The sequence below is a fragment of the Salmo salar genome, chromosome ssa13, assembly GCF_905237065.1.
Source record: "Salmo salar chromosome ssa13, Ssal_v3.1, whole genome shotgun sequence".
NCBI classification, from domain to species: domain Eukaryota; kingdom Metazoa; phylum Chordata; class Actinopteri; order Salmoniformes; family Salmonidae; genus Salmo; species Salmo salar.
Window position 1 is genome coordinate 905,870 of NC_059454.1, and position 18,975 is coordinate 924,844.

Consider the following 18,975-nt stretch of genomic DNA (forward strand, 5'->3'; position numbering starts at 1 on the left):
ATGCAAGACAATGCTAGACCTCATGTGGCTGGAGTGTGTCAGCAGTTCCTGCAAGAGGAAGGCATTGATGCTACGGACTGGCCCGCCCGTTCCCAGACCTGAATTCAATTGAGCACATCTGGGACATCATGTCTCGCTCCATCCACCAACGCCACGTTGCACCACAGACTGTCCAGGAGTTGGCGGATGCTTTAGTCCAGGTCTGGGAGGAGATCCCTCAGGAGACCATCCGCCACCTCATCAGGAGCATGCCCAGGCGTTGTAGGGAGGTCATACAGGCACGTGGAGGCCACACACACTACTGAGCCTCATTTTGACTTGTTTTAAGGACATTACATCAAAGTTGGATCAGCCTGTAGTGTGGTTTTCCACTTTAATTTTGAGTGTGACTCCAAATCCAGACCTCCATGGGTTGATAAATTGGATTTCCATTGATTATTTTTGTGTGATTTTGTTGTCAGCACATTCAAATATGTAAAGAAAAAAGTATTTAATAAGATTATTTATTTCATTCAGATCTAGGATGTGTTGTTTAAGTGTTCCCTTTATTTTTTGAGCAATATATATATATATATATATATATATATATATATATATATATATATATATATATATATATAATAAAAAGATAGATAGATAGTACCAGTCAAAAGGTTGGACGCACCTACTCATTCAAGGGTTTTTTACTATTTTCGACATTTTAGAATAATAGTGAAGGCATCAAAACTATGAAATAACACATATGGAATCATGTAGCAACCAAAAAAGTGTTAAACAAATCAAAATGTATTTTATATTGGAGATTCTTCAAAGTAGCCACCGTTTGCCTTGATGACAGCTTTGCACACTCTTGGCATTTCTCTCAACCAGTTTTGTAGCTTTACAGTGTTATATATTTTTTAAATGTAATTTTTTTATACAAACATTGGAGTTAAACAAGCTTGTATTTTGGCTTCTGATAGAGAATGACTGTTGAACTAAGCTCATTTATACGGTTTATATTATTTTCAGAATCAATGGGAGACATCATTCATTTATAAGTAAAAGAAAAATGGATGTGGATCCAAAAATGGATGTAATAACTGTTTATTCACCTTTAACATAAACACTAGAAACACGCTGGAAATTAGATTCATATATATACATCTGGTAGATCTTAAGAGCCTTTGCTTTGCTGAGCTGTTTGTTTTCAGAAGTGTGCTGCCTGTCTGCTTGCCTTGCTATCAGAGAATTAGAATAATGTGAATAATGAAAAGGGAAGTATATCAGGTATAACAGGTATATCTCACTGGTCACCTCCAAAGCCAATTCCTCTTTTAGCCACCTTTCCTTCCAGTTCTCTGCTGCGGAACGAACTGCAAAAAATCACTGAAGCTGGATTCTCATAACTTTAAGCACCAGCTGTCAGATCACTGCACCTGTACATAGCCCATTTGTAAACAGCCCATCTATCTACCTACCTCATCCCCATACTGTATTTATTTATTTATTTATCTTGCTCCTTTGCACCCCAGTATCTCTACTTGCGCATTCATCTTCTGCACATCTACCATTCGTGTTTAATTGCTATATTGTAATTACTTCGCCACCATGGCCTATTTATTGCCTTACCTCCCTTATCTCACCTCATTTGCACTCACTGTATATAGACTTTTTTTCTATTGTGTTATTGACTGTATGTTTGTTTTACTCCATGTGTAACTCTGTTGTTTATTTGTGTCTCACTGCTTTGCTTTATCTTGGCCAGGTCACAGTTGTAAATGAGAACTTGTTCTCAACTAGCCTACCTGGTTAAATAAAGGTGAAATAAAAAATGTGTTAGTTCAAACCACATTGTAGAACAGAAAAAAGGCAAATGGTAGCAGATAAAATATTAAGCTGGTTAAATAAAACTGTTCTTTAGCCATTCCTCTGTCCCCAACATAATGTCTGTATTTCAAAATGGATGTTTGGAAGTTCTACACCATTTCATTCAGGATAATCTATTCTTTCTAATGATGTAAATGTGGGTAGCATAGTATGCTGTTAAAATTTCAAAATTGTATTTTCACTCATGGAACTCAGGAGGTCGTCCCATTGTTTCCTATAGGGGTATGACTGTCTTATTTCACCAAAAATCTCAGAATGTGTATATTTAGATTTTTTTTTCAAGTCAGACACCACTTTAATCAGGAGAATCTCATCTTTGTAATTATGTAAATCTGGACAGAGAGCTCGGTTGTCATCGATCAATAGACCAGAAAATAGTCAGAATTGTTCATGTTTTCCCTACTTCCTCATTACGCAGACATGCGCGCGAGTTTCACACTATCGAGGGGTGGATGTTTACACAAGTTGTATTTTTTTCTTCCAGTTTTGTCCAAACAGATTGTAGTGGTAAAATGAAAAAGGGATTAAAAAATGTTGTGATATTTAAGGGAAATGGGAATTCTAAGCATCACTTCAGTCAGAAGAGACTCTGTGAAGGTTTGTTTCAATTCATTTGCCGTCGTTCCAGCTCAGCCAACGTTCTTTGGCTGTTTTTCAGCCTTGGGTGAATTTTTAACTTGTTCTATTGTCCAGCCTAATATTTGCCATATTCTAATATGTCTCTTGTGTCAATGTATCGCCGCTGTCCATGGTCGCCACGGAGGAAACTTCCTGTAGATCTGATTATAATTGGATGGTGAAACTTTCCAGCCAGCCAGAAAAACAAGGCGAAGCAATTCAGGCATTGTTGGAAGTCAGGGCAATATTTTTTTTAACTATTAAAAAATAATGATTTTTGCAAGAAGTAGAACATTTTAGAATTAAATGTGGAGTGGAACTTATTGTTACGTGATAAAATCACGTGCCTTGCGTACCTTCAGAAGTATGTGGAAATCCTAATTTATTGTCGCAATAAAGAAAGTTTGGCAAAATAAAAATTCCTCCCGTGAAATGGATAAAAATGTTGTCGATCTTTAGAACATTGCTTCCGTTTCCGATGTTGCAATGATTTGTTGTTGTTGTTGTCATTGCTTTTTGTGGAATAAACCCTGGGTGAATGGTAACTTACCTAGTGTCTTGTACTAGTAGCTTTGAGTCTTCGGGTCAGTGCCAACAGGCAGATATTAATTAGTAATGCTGTACAGAACTGATGATGTTTCTGTATACGTTTCTTGTTTTCTATATGATACGACGCATAATGTTCAGCGGCATGGTGCAGCCCCAGGCAGACATACCCCTGCAGTGGGAGATGGCAGGGGACGAGGGTGGCGTGCAGCCCCAGGCAGACATAGCCCTGCAGTGGGACGAGGGTGGCGTGCAGCCCCAGGCAGACATAGCCCCTGCAGTGGGACGAGGGCGGCGTGGCTCTTCAGGTTCCCGCTGAGCTGGCAGCCAATGAGGTGGTGTCTAGACTACTGGGAGACAACCAGCAGCTCCGAGGTAGGACTCACACACACACATTTACACACACACACACATTTACTCAAACACATACAAATATTTTATTTGGATCCACAATGAGGCACAGATTGTGTGTGTGTGTGTGTGTGTGTGTGTGTGTGTGTGTGTGTGTGTGTGTGTGTGTGTGTGTGTGTGTGTGTGTGTGTGTGTGTGTGTGTGTGTAGAGGCGTTGCAGCGTAGTAACCAGGCCCTGCGTGAGCGCTGTGAGGAGATGGAGGAATGGCAGCGGAGATCTAGAGAAGAGAGGGAGTTCCTCAGCTGTCGTTTCCAGGAGGCCCGAGCGCTAGTGGAGAGACTGGCCATGGAGAACCACAGCCTTACCAGCCTGGCCAGCTCCTCTAGCCCCTCCAACCCTGGACCGAACCAAGGCCTGCTAGTCAACGGCCCCAGCCATGGCTCGGAGACCAACGGACCTATGGCATCCTCTCTGGTCAGTGCAGATAGATTCAATTGTTTTTTTTCCCCCTCATCAATCTACACACAATACCCTATAATGACAAAGCAAACAGGTTTTTAGAAATGTATTGGCCAGGTGATGAGCGGTGCCAGGTTTCCTCCAAATGTGATGCTTGGCATTCAGGCCAAAGAGTTCACTCTTGGTTTCATCAGACCAGAGAATCTTATTTCTCATGGTCTGAGAGTCCTTTAGGTGCCTTTTAACTGAGTAGTGGCTTGCGTCTGGCCACTCTACCATAAAGGCCTGATTGGTGGAGTGCTGCAGAGATGGTTGTCCTTCTGGAAGGTTCTCCCATCTCCACAGAGGAACTCTGGAACTCTGTCAGAGTGACCATCAGGCCCTTCTCCACCGATTGCTCAGTTTGGCCGGGCGGCCAGCTCTTAGGAAGAGTCTTTGTGGTTCCAAACTTCTTCCATTTAAGAATGATGGAGGCCACTGTGTTCTTGGGGACCTTCAATGCTGCAGAAATGTTTTGGTACCCTTCCCCAGATCTGTTCCTCAACACAATCCTGTCTCAGAGCTCTATGGACAATTCCTTCGACCACATGGCTTGGTTTTTGCTCTGACATTCACTGTCAACTGTGGGACCTTTTATATAGACAGGTGTGTGCCTTTCCAAATCATGTCCAATTAATTGAATTTAACACAGGTGGACTCCAATGAAGTTGTAGAAACATCTCAAGGATGATCAATGGAAACAGGATGCACCTGAGCTCACTTTCAAGTCTCCTAGCAAAAGGTCTGAATACTTGCGTAAATAAGGTATTTTTGTTTTTATTTGTAATAAATATCCTAACATTTCTAAACCTGTTTTTGCTTTGTCATTATGAGGTATTGTGTGTTGAGGAAAATAAATAATTTAACCAATTTTAGAAAAAGGCAGTAACGTTACAAAATATAGAAAAAGTCAAGGGGTCTGAATACATTGTATGTACAGTACCAGTCAAATGTTTGGACACAACTACTCATTCCAGGGTTTTTCTTTATTTTGACTATTTTCTACATTGTAGAATAATAGTGAAGACATCAAAACTATGAAATAACACATATGGACTCATGTACTAACCGAAAAAGTGTTAAACAAATCAAAATATTTTTGAGATTCTTCAAAGTAGCCACCCTTTGCCTTGATGACAGCTTTGCACACTCTTGGCATTCTCTCAACCAGCTTCATGAGGTAGTCACCTGGAATGCATTTCAATTAACAGATGTGCCTTGTTAATATGTGGAATTTCTTACCTTCTTAATGCATTTGAGCCAATCAGTTGTGCTGTGACATGGTAGGGGTGGTATACAGAAGATAGCCCAATTTGGTAAAAGACCAAGTCCATATTATGGCAAGAACAACTCAAATAAGCAAAGACAAACGACATTCCATCATTACTTTAAGACATGAAGGTCAGTCAATCTGGAATATTTTAAGAACTTTGACAGTTTCTTCAAGTGCAGTTGCAAAATCCATCAAGCGCTATGATGAAACTGGCTCTCATGAGGACCGCCACAGGAAAGGAATACAGAGTATAAGTTCATTAGAGTTAACTGCACCTCAAACTGCAGCCCAAATAAATGCTTCAGAGTTCAAGTAACAGATATCTCAACAGCAACTGTTCAGAGGAGACTGCGTGAATCAGGCCTTCATGGTTGAATTGCTGCAAAGAAACCACTACTAAAGGACACCAATAAGAAGAAGAGACTTGCTTGGGCCACGAAACACAAGCAATGGACATTAGAAAAACAAATGATAGTCCCACTAAGCCCAAACCAGATGGGATGGCGTATTGCTGCAGAATGCTGTGGTAGCCATGCTGGTTAAGTGAGCCTTGAATTCTAAATAAATCACAGACAGTGTCACCAGCAAAGCACCCCCACACCATAACACCTCCTCCTCCATGCTTCACGGTTGAAATCTGTCCTTTGGTCTGATGAGTCCAAATGTGAGATTTTTTTGGTTCCAACCGCCGTGTCTTTGTGAGGCGCAGAGTAGGTGAACGGATGATCTCCACATGTGTGGTTCCCACCATGAAGCATGGAGGAGGAGGTGGTGTGATGGTGTGGGGGTGCTCTCTCTCTCTGTGTGTAATAAAGGAGTTAACCTGAAGTCATGTGCTTTTCCTTTTTAGTTTTTAGCTTCTGTTTCTCCTTCACTCCTTCTTTCAATACAAGCTTGTTGTTTCTATGGCAACGTGGAGATATACTATCTCTCTTTTCCAACTTCCTGTCTCTTTCTCTAGCCCGCAGGAGGAGGTAAAGACTTTGTCCAGCTGCTGAAGAGCCACAAAGAGAAGTTGGAAGAAGTGATGAGAGATCTGATGAGGAGGAATGAAGAGCTGGAGAAAAAGAGGGATGAGGGAGAGAGAGAGAGAGAGACTGCCTTCGTCGCTCGGTTGAGCAACTCCGAACCAAACTGGTGTGTGTGTGTGTGTGTAGGGTCATTCTGTCGAAGAAAGGTAAGAATTGATAGCTTGAAAATGTGAAGTCTTTACTGAGGAGTATAATTGTGTTCCTCAGAGTGGTGGCGTTACCGAGGAAACGGTTCAGCGTTCCGATGCCGCGCCCTCCTCTGACAGGTATGATGTCATTTTCTCACAGTCGGCATCACTTCCTGCTGTGTGCTGATGTGTCTGCTTCCTGTCTCCTCAGCTCCCACCTGGCCAAACTCACAGAGCAACTTCAAGCCACACAGGGCAGGTAAGTGTGTCTCACTATTCTGCCTTGTAGTGGTTATGACCTGTGACCCTAAATATGTCCCTGTGTGTGTGTGTCCCCGTGTGTGTGTGTCCCCGGTGTGTGTGTCCCCGTGTGTGTGTGTCCCCCGTGTGTGTGTGTCCCGTGTGTGTGTGTCCCGTGTGTGTGTGTCCCGTGTGTGTGTGCCCCGTGTGTGTGTGCCCCGTGTGTGTGTGTCCGTGTGTGTGTCCGTGTGTGTGTGTCCGTGTGTGTGTGTGTGTGTGTGGTGTCCCTGTGTGTGTGTGTAGGTACAGAGAGCTGCAGGAGAAGTTAGATTCCCCTCCAGAAGACTTCAGCTCAGAGAGACAGAACTGAAGTGCTGCTGAAACAGAAGGACAAGGACTGTACCCAGGTACACACTTACACACACACACACACTGTACCCAGGTACACACACACACACGCGCACACACACACACACACACACACACACACACACACACACACACACTGTACCCAGGTACACACACACACACACACACACACACACACACACACACACACACTGTACCCAGGTACACGCACACACACACACACGCACACACACACACACTGTACCCAGGTACACACACACACACACACACACACACACACACACACACTACACTGTACCCAGGTACACACACACACACACACACTACACACACACTGTACCCAGGTACACACTGTACCCAGGTACACACTACACACACACACACACACTGTACCCAGGTACTCACACACACACACACACACACACACACTACACACACACTGTACCCAGGTACACACTGTACCCAGGTACACACTACACACACACACTATACACACACACACACACACACACACACACACTACACACACACACTACACACACACTGTACCCAGGTACACACTACACACACACACTACACACACACTGTACCAAGGTACACACCCTGGTCATTTTGTCTAACACTCAGTCCTACTAGACGGTCCTTTCAGTACTCAGAGAAAGCTCTTCCTGTGTGTTTAGCTGGCTAAGGACGGCGAGGCGCTGAAGGCCCAGGTAACATCTCTCCTGGGAGAGCTGAGAGAGAGGCAGAACTGTTTGGACCGGAGCCAGCAGGACCGCAACATATTGGACGATAGGTACGACAACGTTTACCCGATTTTACTCTCTACTGGTGCTGATGGGAGACCGGTTTGGGTTTTATTCTCTACTGGTGCAGATGGAAGACCGGTTTGGGTTTTACCTCTACTGGTGCTGATGGGAGACCGGTTTGGGTTTTATTCTCTACTGGTGCTGATGGGAGACCGGTTTGGGTTTTATTCTCTACTGGTGCTGATGGGAGACCGGTTTGGGTTTTACTCTCTACTGGTGCTGATGGGAGACCGGTTTGGGTTTTATTCTCTACTGGTGCTGATGGGAGACCGGTTTGGGTTTTATTCTCTACTGGTGCTGATGGGAGACCGGTTTGGGTTTTATTCTCTACTGGGGGCTGATGGGAGACCGGTTTGGGTTTTATTCTCTGCTGGTGCTGATGGGAGACCGGTTTGGGTTTTATTCTCTACTGGTGCTGATGGGAGACCGGTTTGGGTTTTATTCTCTACTGGTGCTGATGGGAGACCGGTTTGGGTTTTACTCTCTACTGGTGCTGATGGGAGACCGGTTTGGGTTTTACTCTCTACTGGTGCTGATGGGAGACCGGTTTGGGTTTTACTCTCTACTGGTGCTGATGGGAGACCGGTTTGGGTTTTATTCTCTACTGGGGCTGATGGGAGACCGGTTTGGGTTTTATTCTCTACTGGTTGGGCTGATGGGAGACCGGTTTGGGTTTTATTCTCTACTGGTGCTGATGGGAGACCGGTTTGGGTTTTATTCTCTACTGGTGCTGATGGGAGACCGGTTTGGGTTTTACTTGACCTTGTATAACGGTATTTCAGTTTGTTCAATGTCAGACTCCACTCCTCCACATGGAATGATGTCTGTTTTTATAGTTCACTCTGCTACGTCAGTCATCTTTCTCCTTGTCTCTGCTCCGTCAGTCATCTCTCTCCTTGTCTCTGCTACGTCAGTCATCCCTCTCCTTGTCTCTGCTACGTCAGTCATCTCTCTCCTTGTCTCTGCTACGTCAGTCATCTCTCTCCTTGTCTCTGCTACGTCAGTCATCTCTCTCCTTGTCTCTGCTACGTCAGTCATCCCTCTCCTTTTCTCTGCTACGTCAGTCATCTCTCTCCTTGTCTCTGCTACGTCAGTCATCCCTCTCCTTGTCTTTGCAACGTCAGTCATCCCTCTCCTTGTCTCTGCTACGTCAGTCATCCCTCTTTGTCTCTGCTACGTCAGTCATCCCTCTCTTTGTCTCTGCTACGTCAGTCATCTCTCTCCTTGTCTCTGCTACGTCAGTCATCTCTCTCCTTGTCTCTGCTACGTCAGTCATCTCTCTCCTTGTCTCTGCTACGTCAGTCATCTCTCTCCTTGTCTCTGCTACGTCAGTCATCTCTCTCCTTGTCTCTGCTACGTCAGTTATCTCTCTCCTTGTCTCTGCTACGTCAGTCATCTCTCTCCTTGTCTCTGCTACGTCAGTCATCTCTCTCTGCTACGTCAGTCATCTCTCTCGTCTCTGCTTTGTCAGTCACCTCTCTCCTTGTCTCTGCTTTGTCAGTCATCTCTCTCCCTTGTCTCTGCTACGTCAGTCATCTCTCTCCTTGTCTCTGCTACGTCAGTCATCTCTCTCCTTGTCTCTTTCCACGAACACCCCTGTCAACAACAACCACTCGCAGTGACAATATGCAGGGTCAATGCTGCGGATGCAGTGACAATATGCAGGGTCAATGCTGCAGATGCAGTGACAATATGCAGGGTCAATGCTGCAGATGCAGTGACAATATGCAGGGTCAATGCTGCGGATGCGGGGTCAATGCTGCAGATGCAGTGACAATATGCAGGGTCAATGCTGCAGATGCAGTGACAATATGCAGGGTCAATGCTGCGGATGCAGTGACAATATGCAGGGTCAATGCTGCAGATGCAGTGACAATATGCAGGGTCAATGCTGCAGATGCAGTGACAATATGCAGGGTCAATGCTGCAGATGCAGTGACAATATGCAGGGTCAATGCTGCAGATGCAGTGACAATATGCAGGGTCAATGCTGCAGATGCAGTGACAATATGCAGGGTCAATGCTGCGGATGCAGTGACAATATGCAGGGTCAATGCTGCGGATGCAGTGACAATATGCAGGGTCAATGCTGCGGATGCAGTGACAATATGCAGGGTCAATGCTGCGGATGCAGTGACAATATGCAGGGTCAATGCTGCGGATGCAGTGACTATGCAGGGTCAATGCTGCGGATGCAGTGACAATATGCAGGGTCAATGCTGCGGATGCAGTGACAATATGCAGGGTCAATGCTGCGGATGCAGTGACAATATGCAGGGTCAATGCTGCAGATGCAGTGACAATATGCAGGGTCAATGCTGCAGATGCAGTGACAATATGCAGGGTCAATGCTGCGGATGCAGTGACAATATGCAGGGTCAATGCTGCAGATGCAGGGTCAATGCTGCAGATGCAGTGACAATATGCAGGGTCAATGCTGCAGATGCAGGGTCAATGCTGCGGATGCAGTGACAATATGCAGGTCAATGCTGCAGATGCAGTGACAATATGCAGGGTCAATGCTGCAGATACAGTGACAATATGCAGGGTCAATGCTGCAGATGCAGTGACAATATGCAGGGTCAATGCTGCAGATGCAGTGACAATATGCAGGGTAAATGCTGCAGATGCATTGACAATATGCAGGGTCAATGCTGCGGATGCAGTGACAATATGCAGGGTCAATGCTGCGGATGCAGTGACAATATGCAGGGTCAATGCTGCAGATGCAGGGTCAATGCTGCAGATGCAGTGACAATATGCAGGGTCAATGCTGCAGATGCAGTGACTCCGATGCTGACTTCCACTTTGCCTCTTCATATAAATCCACAAGTGTTCTATAATTCCACTAGTAGTTTGCGTATCTTACTGTCTGCAAACAGCTTGTTGGTATTTTCTTAGCATGTTGTGTGTAAAATAAATAGCTTTAGCCACTAATCTGTAACCAGATTGCTTGTACAGCCTGTTCCAGTGCTGGTATCGACCTAGATCAGCGTGTTGCTGTATATCAGAGAGGAAGCCTTCGTGTTTTTGCTACGTCAAAACTATAGTAAGAGAGAACATTTAATGTAACATGAATTAGGGTCCACCGGGAAACACTGGCCAACACTGGCCCTTACCCTCTCACAATAACTCCTCTCTGGCTTTTTCATTCGTTGTCAATTTTTTGGTTGAAGTTTCATCGAACAGTATGAAACAATTTGAATGGAGAGAGAGAGCCATTGAAATCAGTTATAATGTATTACCACCATAGTGTTATATACAGGAAGAACATTTATAATGTATTACCACCATAGTGTTATATACAGGAAGAACAGTTAGGATTTTTGTTATTCAAAAACATCATACAATCTCATACTGTCAAAAAGCTGTGTGTGTGTGTGTGTGTGTGTGTGTGTGTGTGTGTGTGTGTGTTCACACAGCTTGTGGCATGCAGACAACTCTGGTTCCAAACCCATCTTATGTTTCATTGTGGAAAGGGGGATACCTAGTCAGTTATACAACAGAAAGGGGGATACCTAGTCAGTTATACAACAGAAAGGGGGATACCTAGTCAGTTATACAACAGAAGGGGAAAGGGGGGATACCTAGTCAGTTATACAACAGAAAAGGGGGATACCTAGTCAGTTATACAACAGAAAGGGGGGATGCCTAGTCAGTTATACAACAGAAAGGGGGGGATGCCTAGTCAGTTATACAACAGAAAGGGGGGATACCTAGTCAGTTATACAACAGAAAGGGGGATACCTAGTCAGTTATACAACAGAAAGGGGGATACCTAGTCAGTTATACAACAAAGCGGGATACCTAGTCAGTTATACAACAGAAAGGGGGATGCCTAGTCAGTTATACAACAGAAAGGGAAAGGGGGATACCTAGTCAGTTATACAACAGATAGGGGGATACCTAGTCAGTTATACAACAGAAAGGGAAAGGGGGGATACCTAGTCAGTTATACAACAGAAAGGGAAAGGAGGGATACCTAGTCAGTTATACAACAGAAAGGGAAAGCGGGGATACCTAGTCAGTTATACAACGGAAAGGGGGGATACCTAGTCAGTTATACAACAGAAAGGGGGATACCTAGTCAGTTATACAACAGAAAGGGAAAGGGGGATACCTAGTCAGTTATACAACAGAAAGGGAAAGGGGGGATACCTAGTCAGTTATACAACAGAAAGGGAAAGGGGGGATATCTAGTCAGTTATACAACAGAAAGGGGGGATACCTAGTCAGTTATACAACAGAAAGGGGGGATACCTAGTCAGTTATACAACAGAAAGGGAAAGGGGGGATACCTAGTCAGTTATACAACAGAAAGGGGGATACCTAGTCAGTTGTACAACAGAAAGGGGGATACCTAGTCAGTTATACAACAGAAAGGGGATACCTAGTCAGTTATACAACGGAAAGGGGGGATACCTAGTCAGTTATACAACAGAAAGGGGGGATACCTAGTCAGTTATACAACAGAAAGGGAAAGGGGGATACCTAGTCAGTTATACAACAGAAAGGGAAAGGGGGGATACCCAGTCAGTTATACAACAGAAAGGGGATACCTAGTCAGTTGTACAACAGAAAGGGGGATACCTAGTCAGTTATACAACAGAAAGGGGATACCTAGTCAGTTATACAACAGAAAGAGAAAGGGGGATACCTAGTCAGTTATACAACAGAAAGGGAAAGGGGGGATACCTAGTCAGTTAGACAACAGAAAGGGAAAGGGGGGATACCTAGTCAGTTATACAACAGAAAGGGGGGATACCTAGTCAGTTATACAACAGAAAGGGAAAGGGGGGATACCTAGTCAGTTGTAAAACAGAAAGGGGGGATACCTAGTCAGTTATACAACAGAAAGGGAAAGGGGGGATACCTAGTCAGTTGTACAACAGAAAGGGAAAGGGGGGGATACCTAGTCAGTTAGACAACAGAAAGGGAAGGGGGGATACCTAGTCAGTTATACAACAGAAAGGGGGATACCTAGTCAGTTATACAACAGAAAGGGGGATACCTAGTCAGTTGTAAAACAGAAAGGGGGGATACCTAGTCAGTTATACAACAGAAAGGGAAAGGGGGGATACCTAGTCAGTTGTACAACAGAAAGGGAAAGGGGGGATACCTAGTCAGTTATACAACAGATAGGGGGATACCTAGTCAGTTATACAACAGAAAGGGAAAGGGGGGATACCTAGTCAGTTATACAACAGAAAGGGAAAGGGGGATACCTAGTCAGTTATACAACAGAAAGGGAAAGGGGATACCTAGTCAGTTATACAACAGAAAGGGAAAGGGGGGATACCTAGTCAGTTGTACAACAGAAAGGGGGATACCTAGTCAGTTGTACAACAGAAAGGGGGTTACCTAGTCAGTTGTACAACAGAAAGGGGGGTTACCTAGTCAGTTGTACAACAGAAAGGGGGTTACCTAGTCAGTTGTACAACAGAAAGCGGGATACCCTAGTCAGTTGTACAATAGAAAGGGGGGGATACCTAGTCAGTTGTACAACAGAAAGGGGGGATACCTAGTCAGTTGTACAACAGAAAGGGAAAGGGGGGATACCTAGTCAGTTACACAACAGAAAGGGGATACCTAGTCAGTTATACAACAGAAAGGGGGACACCTAGTCAGTTATACAACAGAAAGGGAAAGGGGGGATACCTAGTCAGTTATACAACAGAAAGGGAAAGGGGGGGATACCTAGTCAGTTGTACAACAGAAAGGGGTATACCTAGTCAGTTGTACAACAGAAAGGGGGATACCTAGTCAGTTGTACAACAGAAAGGGGGATACCTAGTCAGTTATTCAACAGAAAGGGAAAGGGGGGATACCTAGTCAGTTAAACAACAGAAAGGGGATACCTAGTCAGTTGTACAACAGAAAGGGGGATACCTAGTCAGTTGTACAACAGAAAGGGAAAGGGGGGATACCTAGTCAGTTATACAACAGAAAGGGGGGATACCTAGTCAGTTATACAACAGAAAGGGGGATACCTAGTCAGTTATACAACAGAAAGGGGGATACCTAGTCAGTTATACAACAGAAAGGGGGATACCTAGTCAGTTATACAACAGAAAGGGGGATACCTAGTCAGTTATACAACAAAGGCAAAGGGGATACCTAGTCATTTATACAACAGAAAGGGAGAGGGGGGGATACCTAGTCAGTTATACAACAGAAAGGGAAAGGGGGATACCTAGTCCGTTATACAACAGAAAGGGAAAGGGGGGATACCTAGTCAGTTAGACAACAGAAAGGGGGGATACCTAGTCAGTTATACAACAGAAAGAGCGATACCTAGTCAGTTATACAACAAAGGCAAAGGGGGATACCTAGTCATTTATACAACAGAAATGGAGAGGGGGGATACCTAGTCAGTTATACAACAGAAAGGGAAAGGGGATACCTAGTCCGTTATACAACAGAAAGGGAAAGGGGGGATACCTAGTCAGTTATACAACAGAAAGGGGGATACCTAGTCAGTTATACAACAGAAAGGGGGGATACCTAGTCAGTTATACAACAGAAAGGGAAAGGGGTATACCTAGTCAGTTATACAACAGAAAGGGGGGGATACCTAGTCAGTTATACAACAGAAAGGGAAAGGGGGGATACCTAGTCAGTTATACAACAGAAAGGGAAAAGGGGGATGCCTAGTCAGTTATACAACAGAAAGGGGAGTACCTAGTCAGTTATACAACAGAAAGGGGGGATACCTAGTCAGTTATATAACAGAAAGGGAAATTGGGATACATAGTCAGGTATACAACAGAAAGGGAAAGGGGGAATACCTAGTCAGTTATACAACAGAAAGGGAAAGGGGGATGTCTAGTCAGTTATACAACAGAAAGGGTAAGGGGATGCCTAGTCAGTTATACAACAAAGGGAAAGGGGGGATACCTAGTCAGTTATACAACAGAAAGGGGGATACCTAGTCAGTTATACAACAGAAAGGGGAAATACCTAGTCAGTTGTACAATAGAAAGGGAAAGGGGGATACCTAGTCAGTTGTACAACAGAAAGGGGGATACCTAGTCAATTATACAACAGAAAGGGAAAGGGGGGATACCTAGTCAGTTATACAACAAAGGGAAAGGGGGATACCTAGTCAGTTATACAACAAAGGGAAAGGGGGGATACCCAGTCAGTTATACAACAAAGGGAAAGGGGGGATACCTAGTCAGTTATACAACAAAGGGAAAGGGGGGATACCTAGTCAGTTATACAACAGAAAGGGGGATACCTAGTCAATTATACAACAGAAAGGGAAAGGGGGGATGTCTAGTCAGTTATACAACAGAAAGGGAAAGGGGGATGCCTAGTCAGTTGTACAACAGAAAGGGAAAGGGGGATACCTAGTCAATTATACAACAGAAAGGGAAAGGGGGGATACCTAGTCAGTTATACAACAAAGGGAAAGGGGGATACCTAGTCAGTTATACAACAAAGGGAAAGGGGGGATACCTAGTCAGTTATACAACAAAGGGAAAGGGGGGATACCTAGTCAGTTATACAACAAAGGAAAGGGGGATACCTAGTCAGTTATACAACAGAAAGGGGGATACCTAGTCAATTATACAACAGAAAGGGAAAGGGGGGATGTCTAGTCAGTTATACAACAGAAAGGGAAAGGGGGATGCCTAGTCAGTTGTACAACAGAAAGGGAAAGGGGGATACCTAGTCAGTTATATATCGGAAAGGGAAAGGGGGATGCCTAGTCAGTTATACAACAGAAAGGGAAAAGGGGATACCTAGTCCGTTATACAACAGAAAGGGAAAGGGGGATACCTAGTCCGTTATACAACAAAGGGAAAGGGGGATGCCTAGTCAGTTATACAACAGAAAGGGAAAGGGGATACCTAGTCAGTTATACAACAGAAAGGGAAAGGGGGATACCTAGTCAGTTATACAACAGAAAGTGGGATACCTAGTCAATTATACAACAGAAAGGGAAAGGGGATACCTAGTCAGTTATACAACAAAGGGAAAGGGGGATACCTAGTCAGTTATACAACAGAAAGGGGAAAGGGGGATACCTAGTCAGTTATACAACAGAAAGGGAAAGGGGGGATACCTAGTCAGTTATACAACAGAAAGGGAAGGGGGGGGATACCTAGTCAGTTATACAACAGAAAGGGAAAGGGGGGATACCTAGTCCGTTTATACAACAGAAAGGGAAAGGGGGGATACCTAGTCAGTTATACAACAGAAAGGGGGGATACCTAGTCAGTTGTACAACAGAAAGGGGGATACCTAGTCAGTTGTATAACAGAAAGGGGGGGATACCTAGTCAGTTATACAACAGAAAGGGGGATACCTCGTCAGTTATACAACAAAGGGGGGACACATAGTCAGTTGTACAACAGAAAGGGAAAGGGGATACCTAGTCAGTTGTACAACAGAAAGGGGGGATACCTAGTCAGTTATACAACAGAAAGGGGGATACCTAGTCAGTTATACAACAGAAAGGGAAAGGGGTGATACCTAGTCGGTTATACAACAGAAAAGGGGATACCTAGTCAGTTGTAAAACAGAAAGGGGATACTTAGTCAGTTACACAACAGAAAGGGAAAGGGGGGATACCTAGTCAGTTGTACAACAGAAAGGGGGATACCTAGTCAGTTATTCAACAGAAAGGGAAAGGGGGATACCTAGTCAGTTAAACAACAGAAAGGGATACCTAGTCAGTTGTACAACAGAAAGGGGGATACCTAGTCAGTTATACAACAGAAAGGGAAAGGGGGATACCTAGTCAGTTATACAACAGAAAGGGGGGATACCTAGTCAGTTTTACAACAGAAGGGGGATACCTAGTCAGTTATACAACAGAAAGGGGGATACCTAGTCAGTTATACAACAGAAAGGGGGATACCTAGTCAGTTATACAACAGAAAGGGGGATACCTAGTCAGTTATACAACAAAGGCAAAGGGGGATACCTAGTCATTTATACAACAGAAAGGGAGAGGGGGGATACCTAGTCAGTTATACAACAGAAAGGGAAAGGGGGATACCTAGTCCGTTATACAACAGAAAGGGAAAGGGGGGATACCTAGTCAGTTAGACAACAGAAAGGGGGATACCTAGTCAGTTGTACAACAGAAAGGCAAAGGGGGGATACCTAGTCATTTATACAACAGAAAGGGAGAGGGGATACCTAGTCAGTTATACAACAGAAAGAAAGGGGGATACCTAGTCCGTTATACAACAGAAAGGGAAAGGGGGATACCTAGTCCGTTATACAACAGAAAGGGGGATACCTAGTCAGTTGTACAACAGAAAGGGAAAGGGGGATACCTAGTCAGTTATACAACAGAAAGGGGGATACCTAATCAGTTATACAACAGAAAGGGGGGATACCTAGTCAGTTATACAACAGAAAGGGAAAGGGGTATACCTAGTCAGTTATACAACAGAAAGGGGGGATACCTAGTCAGTTATACAACAGAAAGGGAAAGGGGGATACCTAGTCAGTTATACAACAGAAAGGGAAAAGGGGGATGCCTAGTCAGTTATACAACAGAAAGGGGAGTACCTAGTCGGTTATACAACAGAAAGGGGGATACCTAGTCAGTTATACAACAGAAAGGGAAATTGGGATACATAGTCAGTTATACAACAGAAAGGGAAAGGGGGGATACCTAGTCAGTTAACAACAGAAAGGGAAAGGGGGGATGTCTAGTCAGTTATACAACAGAAAGGAAAAGGGGGGATGCCTAGTCAGTTATACAACAAAGGAAAGGGGGATACCTAGTCAGTTATACAACAGAAAGGGGGGATACCTAGTCAGTTATACAACAGAAAGGGGAAATACCTAGTCAGTTGTACAATAGAAAGGGAAAGGGGGGATACCTAGTCAGTTGTACAACAGAAAGGGGGATACCTAGTCAATTATACAACAGAAAGGGAAAGGGGGATACCTAGTCAGTTATACAACAAAGGGAAAGGGGGATACCTTGTCAGTTATACAACAAAGGGAAAGGGGGGATACCTAGTCAGTTATACAACAAAGGGAAAGGGGATACCTAGTCAGTTATACAACAGAAAGGGGGATACCTAGTCAATTATACAACAGAAAGGGAAAGGGGGGATACCTAGTCCGTTTATACAACAGAAAGGGAAAGGGGATACCTAGTCCGTTATACAACAGAAAGGGGGATACCCTAGTCAGTTGTACAACAGAAAGGGAAGGGGATACCAAGTCAGTTATACAACAGAAAGGGGGATACCTAGTCAGTTATACAACAGAAAGGGGGATACCTAGTCAGTTATACAACAGAAAGGGAAAGGGGTATACCTAGTCAGTTATACAACAGAAAGGGGGATACCTAGTCAGTTATACAACAGAAGGGAAAGGGGATACCTAGTCAGTTATACAACAGAAAGGAAAAGGGGATGCCTAGTCAGTTATACAACAGAAAGGGGGATACCGGGGGATACCTAGTCAGTTATACAACAGAAAGGGAAATTGGGATACATAGTCAGTTATACAACAGAAAGGAAAGGGGGATACCTAGTCAGTTAACAACAGAAAGGGAAGGGGGGATGTCTAGTCAGTTATACAACAGAAAGGGAAAGGGGGATGCCTAGTCAGTTATACAACAAAGGGAAAGGGGGGATACCTAGTCGGTTATACAACAGAAAGGGGATACCTAGTCAGTTATACAACAGAAAGGAAATACCTAGTCAGTTGTACAATAGAAAGGGAAAGGGGGGGATACCTAGTCAGTTGTACAACAGAAAGGGGATACCTAGTCAATTATACAACAGAAAGGGAAAGGGGGGATACCTAGTCAGTTATACAACAAAGGGAAAGGGGGATACCTTGTCGGTTATACAACAAAGGGAAAGGGGGGATACCTAGTCAGTTATACAACAAAGGGAAAGGGATACCTAGTCAGTTATACAACAGAAAGGGGGATACCTAGTCAATTCTACAACAGAAAGGAAAAGGGGGATGTCTAGTCAGTTATACAACAGAAAGGGAAAGGGGGATGCCTAGTCAGTTGTACAACAGAAAGGAAAGGGGGATACCTAGTCAGTTATATATCGGAAAGGGAAAGGGGGATACCTAGTCAGTTATACAACAGAAAGGGAAAGGGGGGATGCCTAGTCAGTTATACAACAGAAAGGGAAAAGGGGATACCTAGTCCGTTATACAACAGAAAGGGAAAGGGGGATACCTAGTCCGTTATACAACAAAGGGAAAGGGGGATGCCTAGTCAGTTATACAACAAGGGAAAGGG

General features: G+C 44.2%; 1 protein-coding gene across 1 annotated transcript in view; it reads left to right on the forward strand.

Moving 5' to 3' along the window:
• Positions 1 to 2,311: 2,311 nt before the first annotated feature.
• The window catches only part of LOC106590733 (inhibitor of nuclear factor kappa B kinase regulatory subunit gamma), a 90,418-nt gene continuing 73,754 nt past the window's right edge, over positions 2,312 to 18,975 (forward strand). The window contains 10 exon segments of the mRNA XM_045692797.1: positions 2,312 to 3,238; positions 3,324 to 3,408; positions 3,594 to 3,859; positions 6,118 to 6,255; positions 6,258 to 6,293; positions 6,395 to 6,453; positions 6,527 to 6,574; positions 6,859 to 6,889; positions 6,891 to 6,962; positions 7,605 to 7,720. Of these exon segments, the coding sequence (XP_045548753.1) occupies positions 3,119 to 3,238; positions 3,324 to 3,408; positions 3,594 to 3,859; positions 6,118 to 6,255; positions 6,258 to 6,293; positions 6,395 to 6,453; positions 6,527 to 6,574; positions 6,859 to 6,889; positions 6,891 to 6,962; positions 7,605 to 7,720 (971 nt within the window). The 5' untranslated portion in view covers positions 2,312 to 3,118.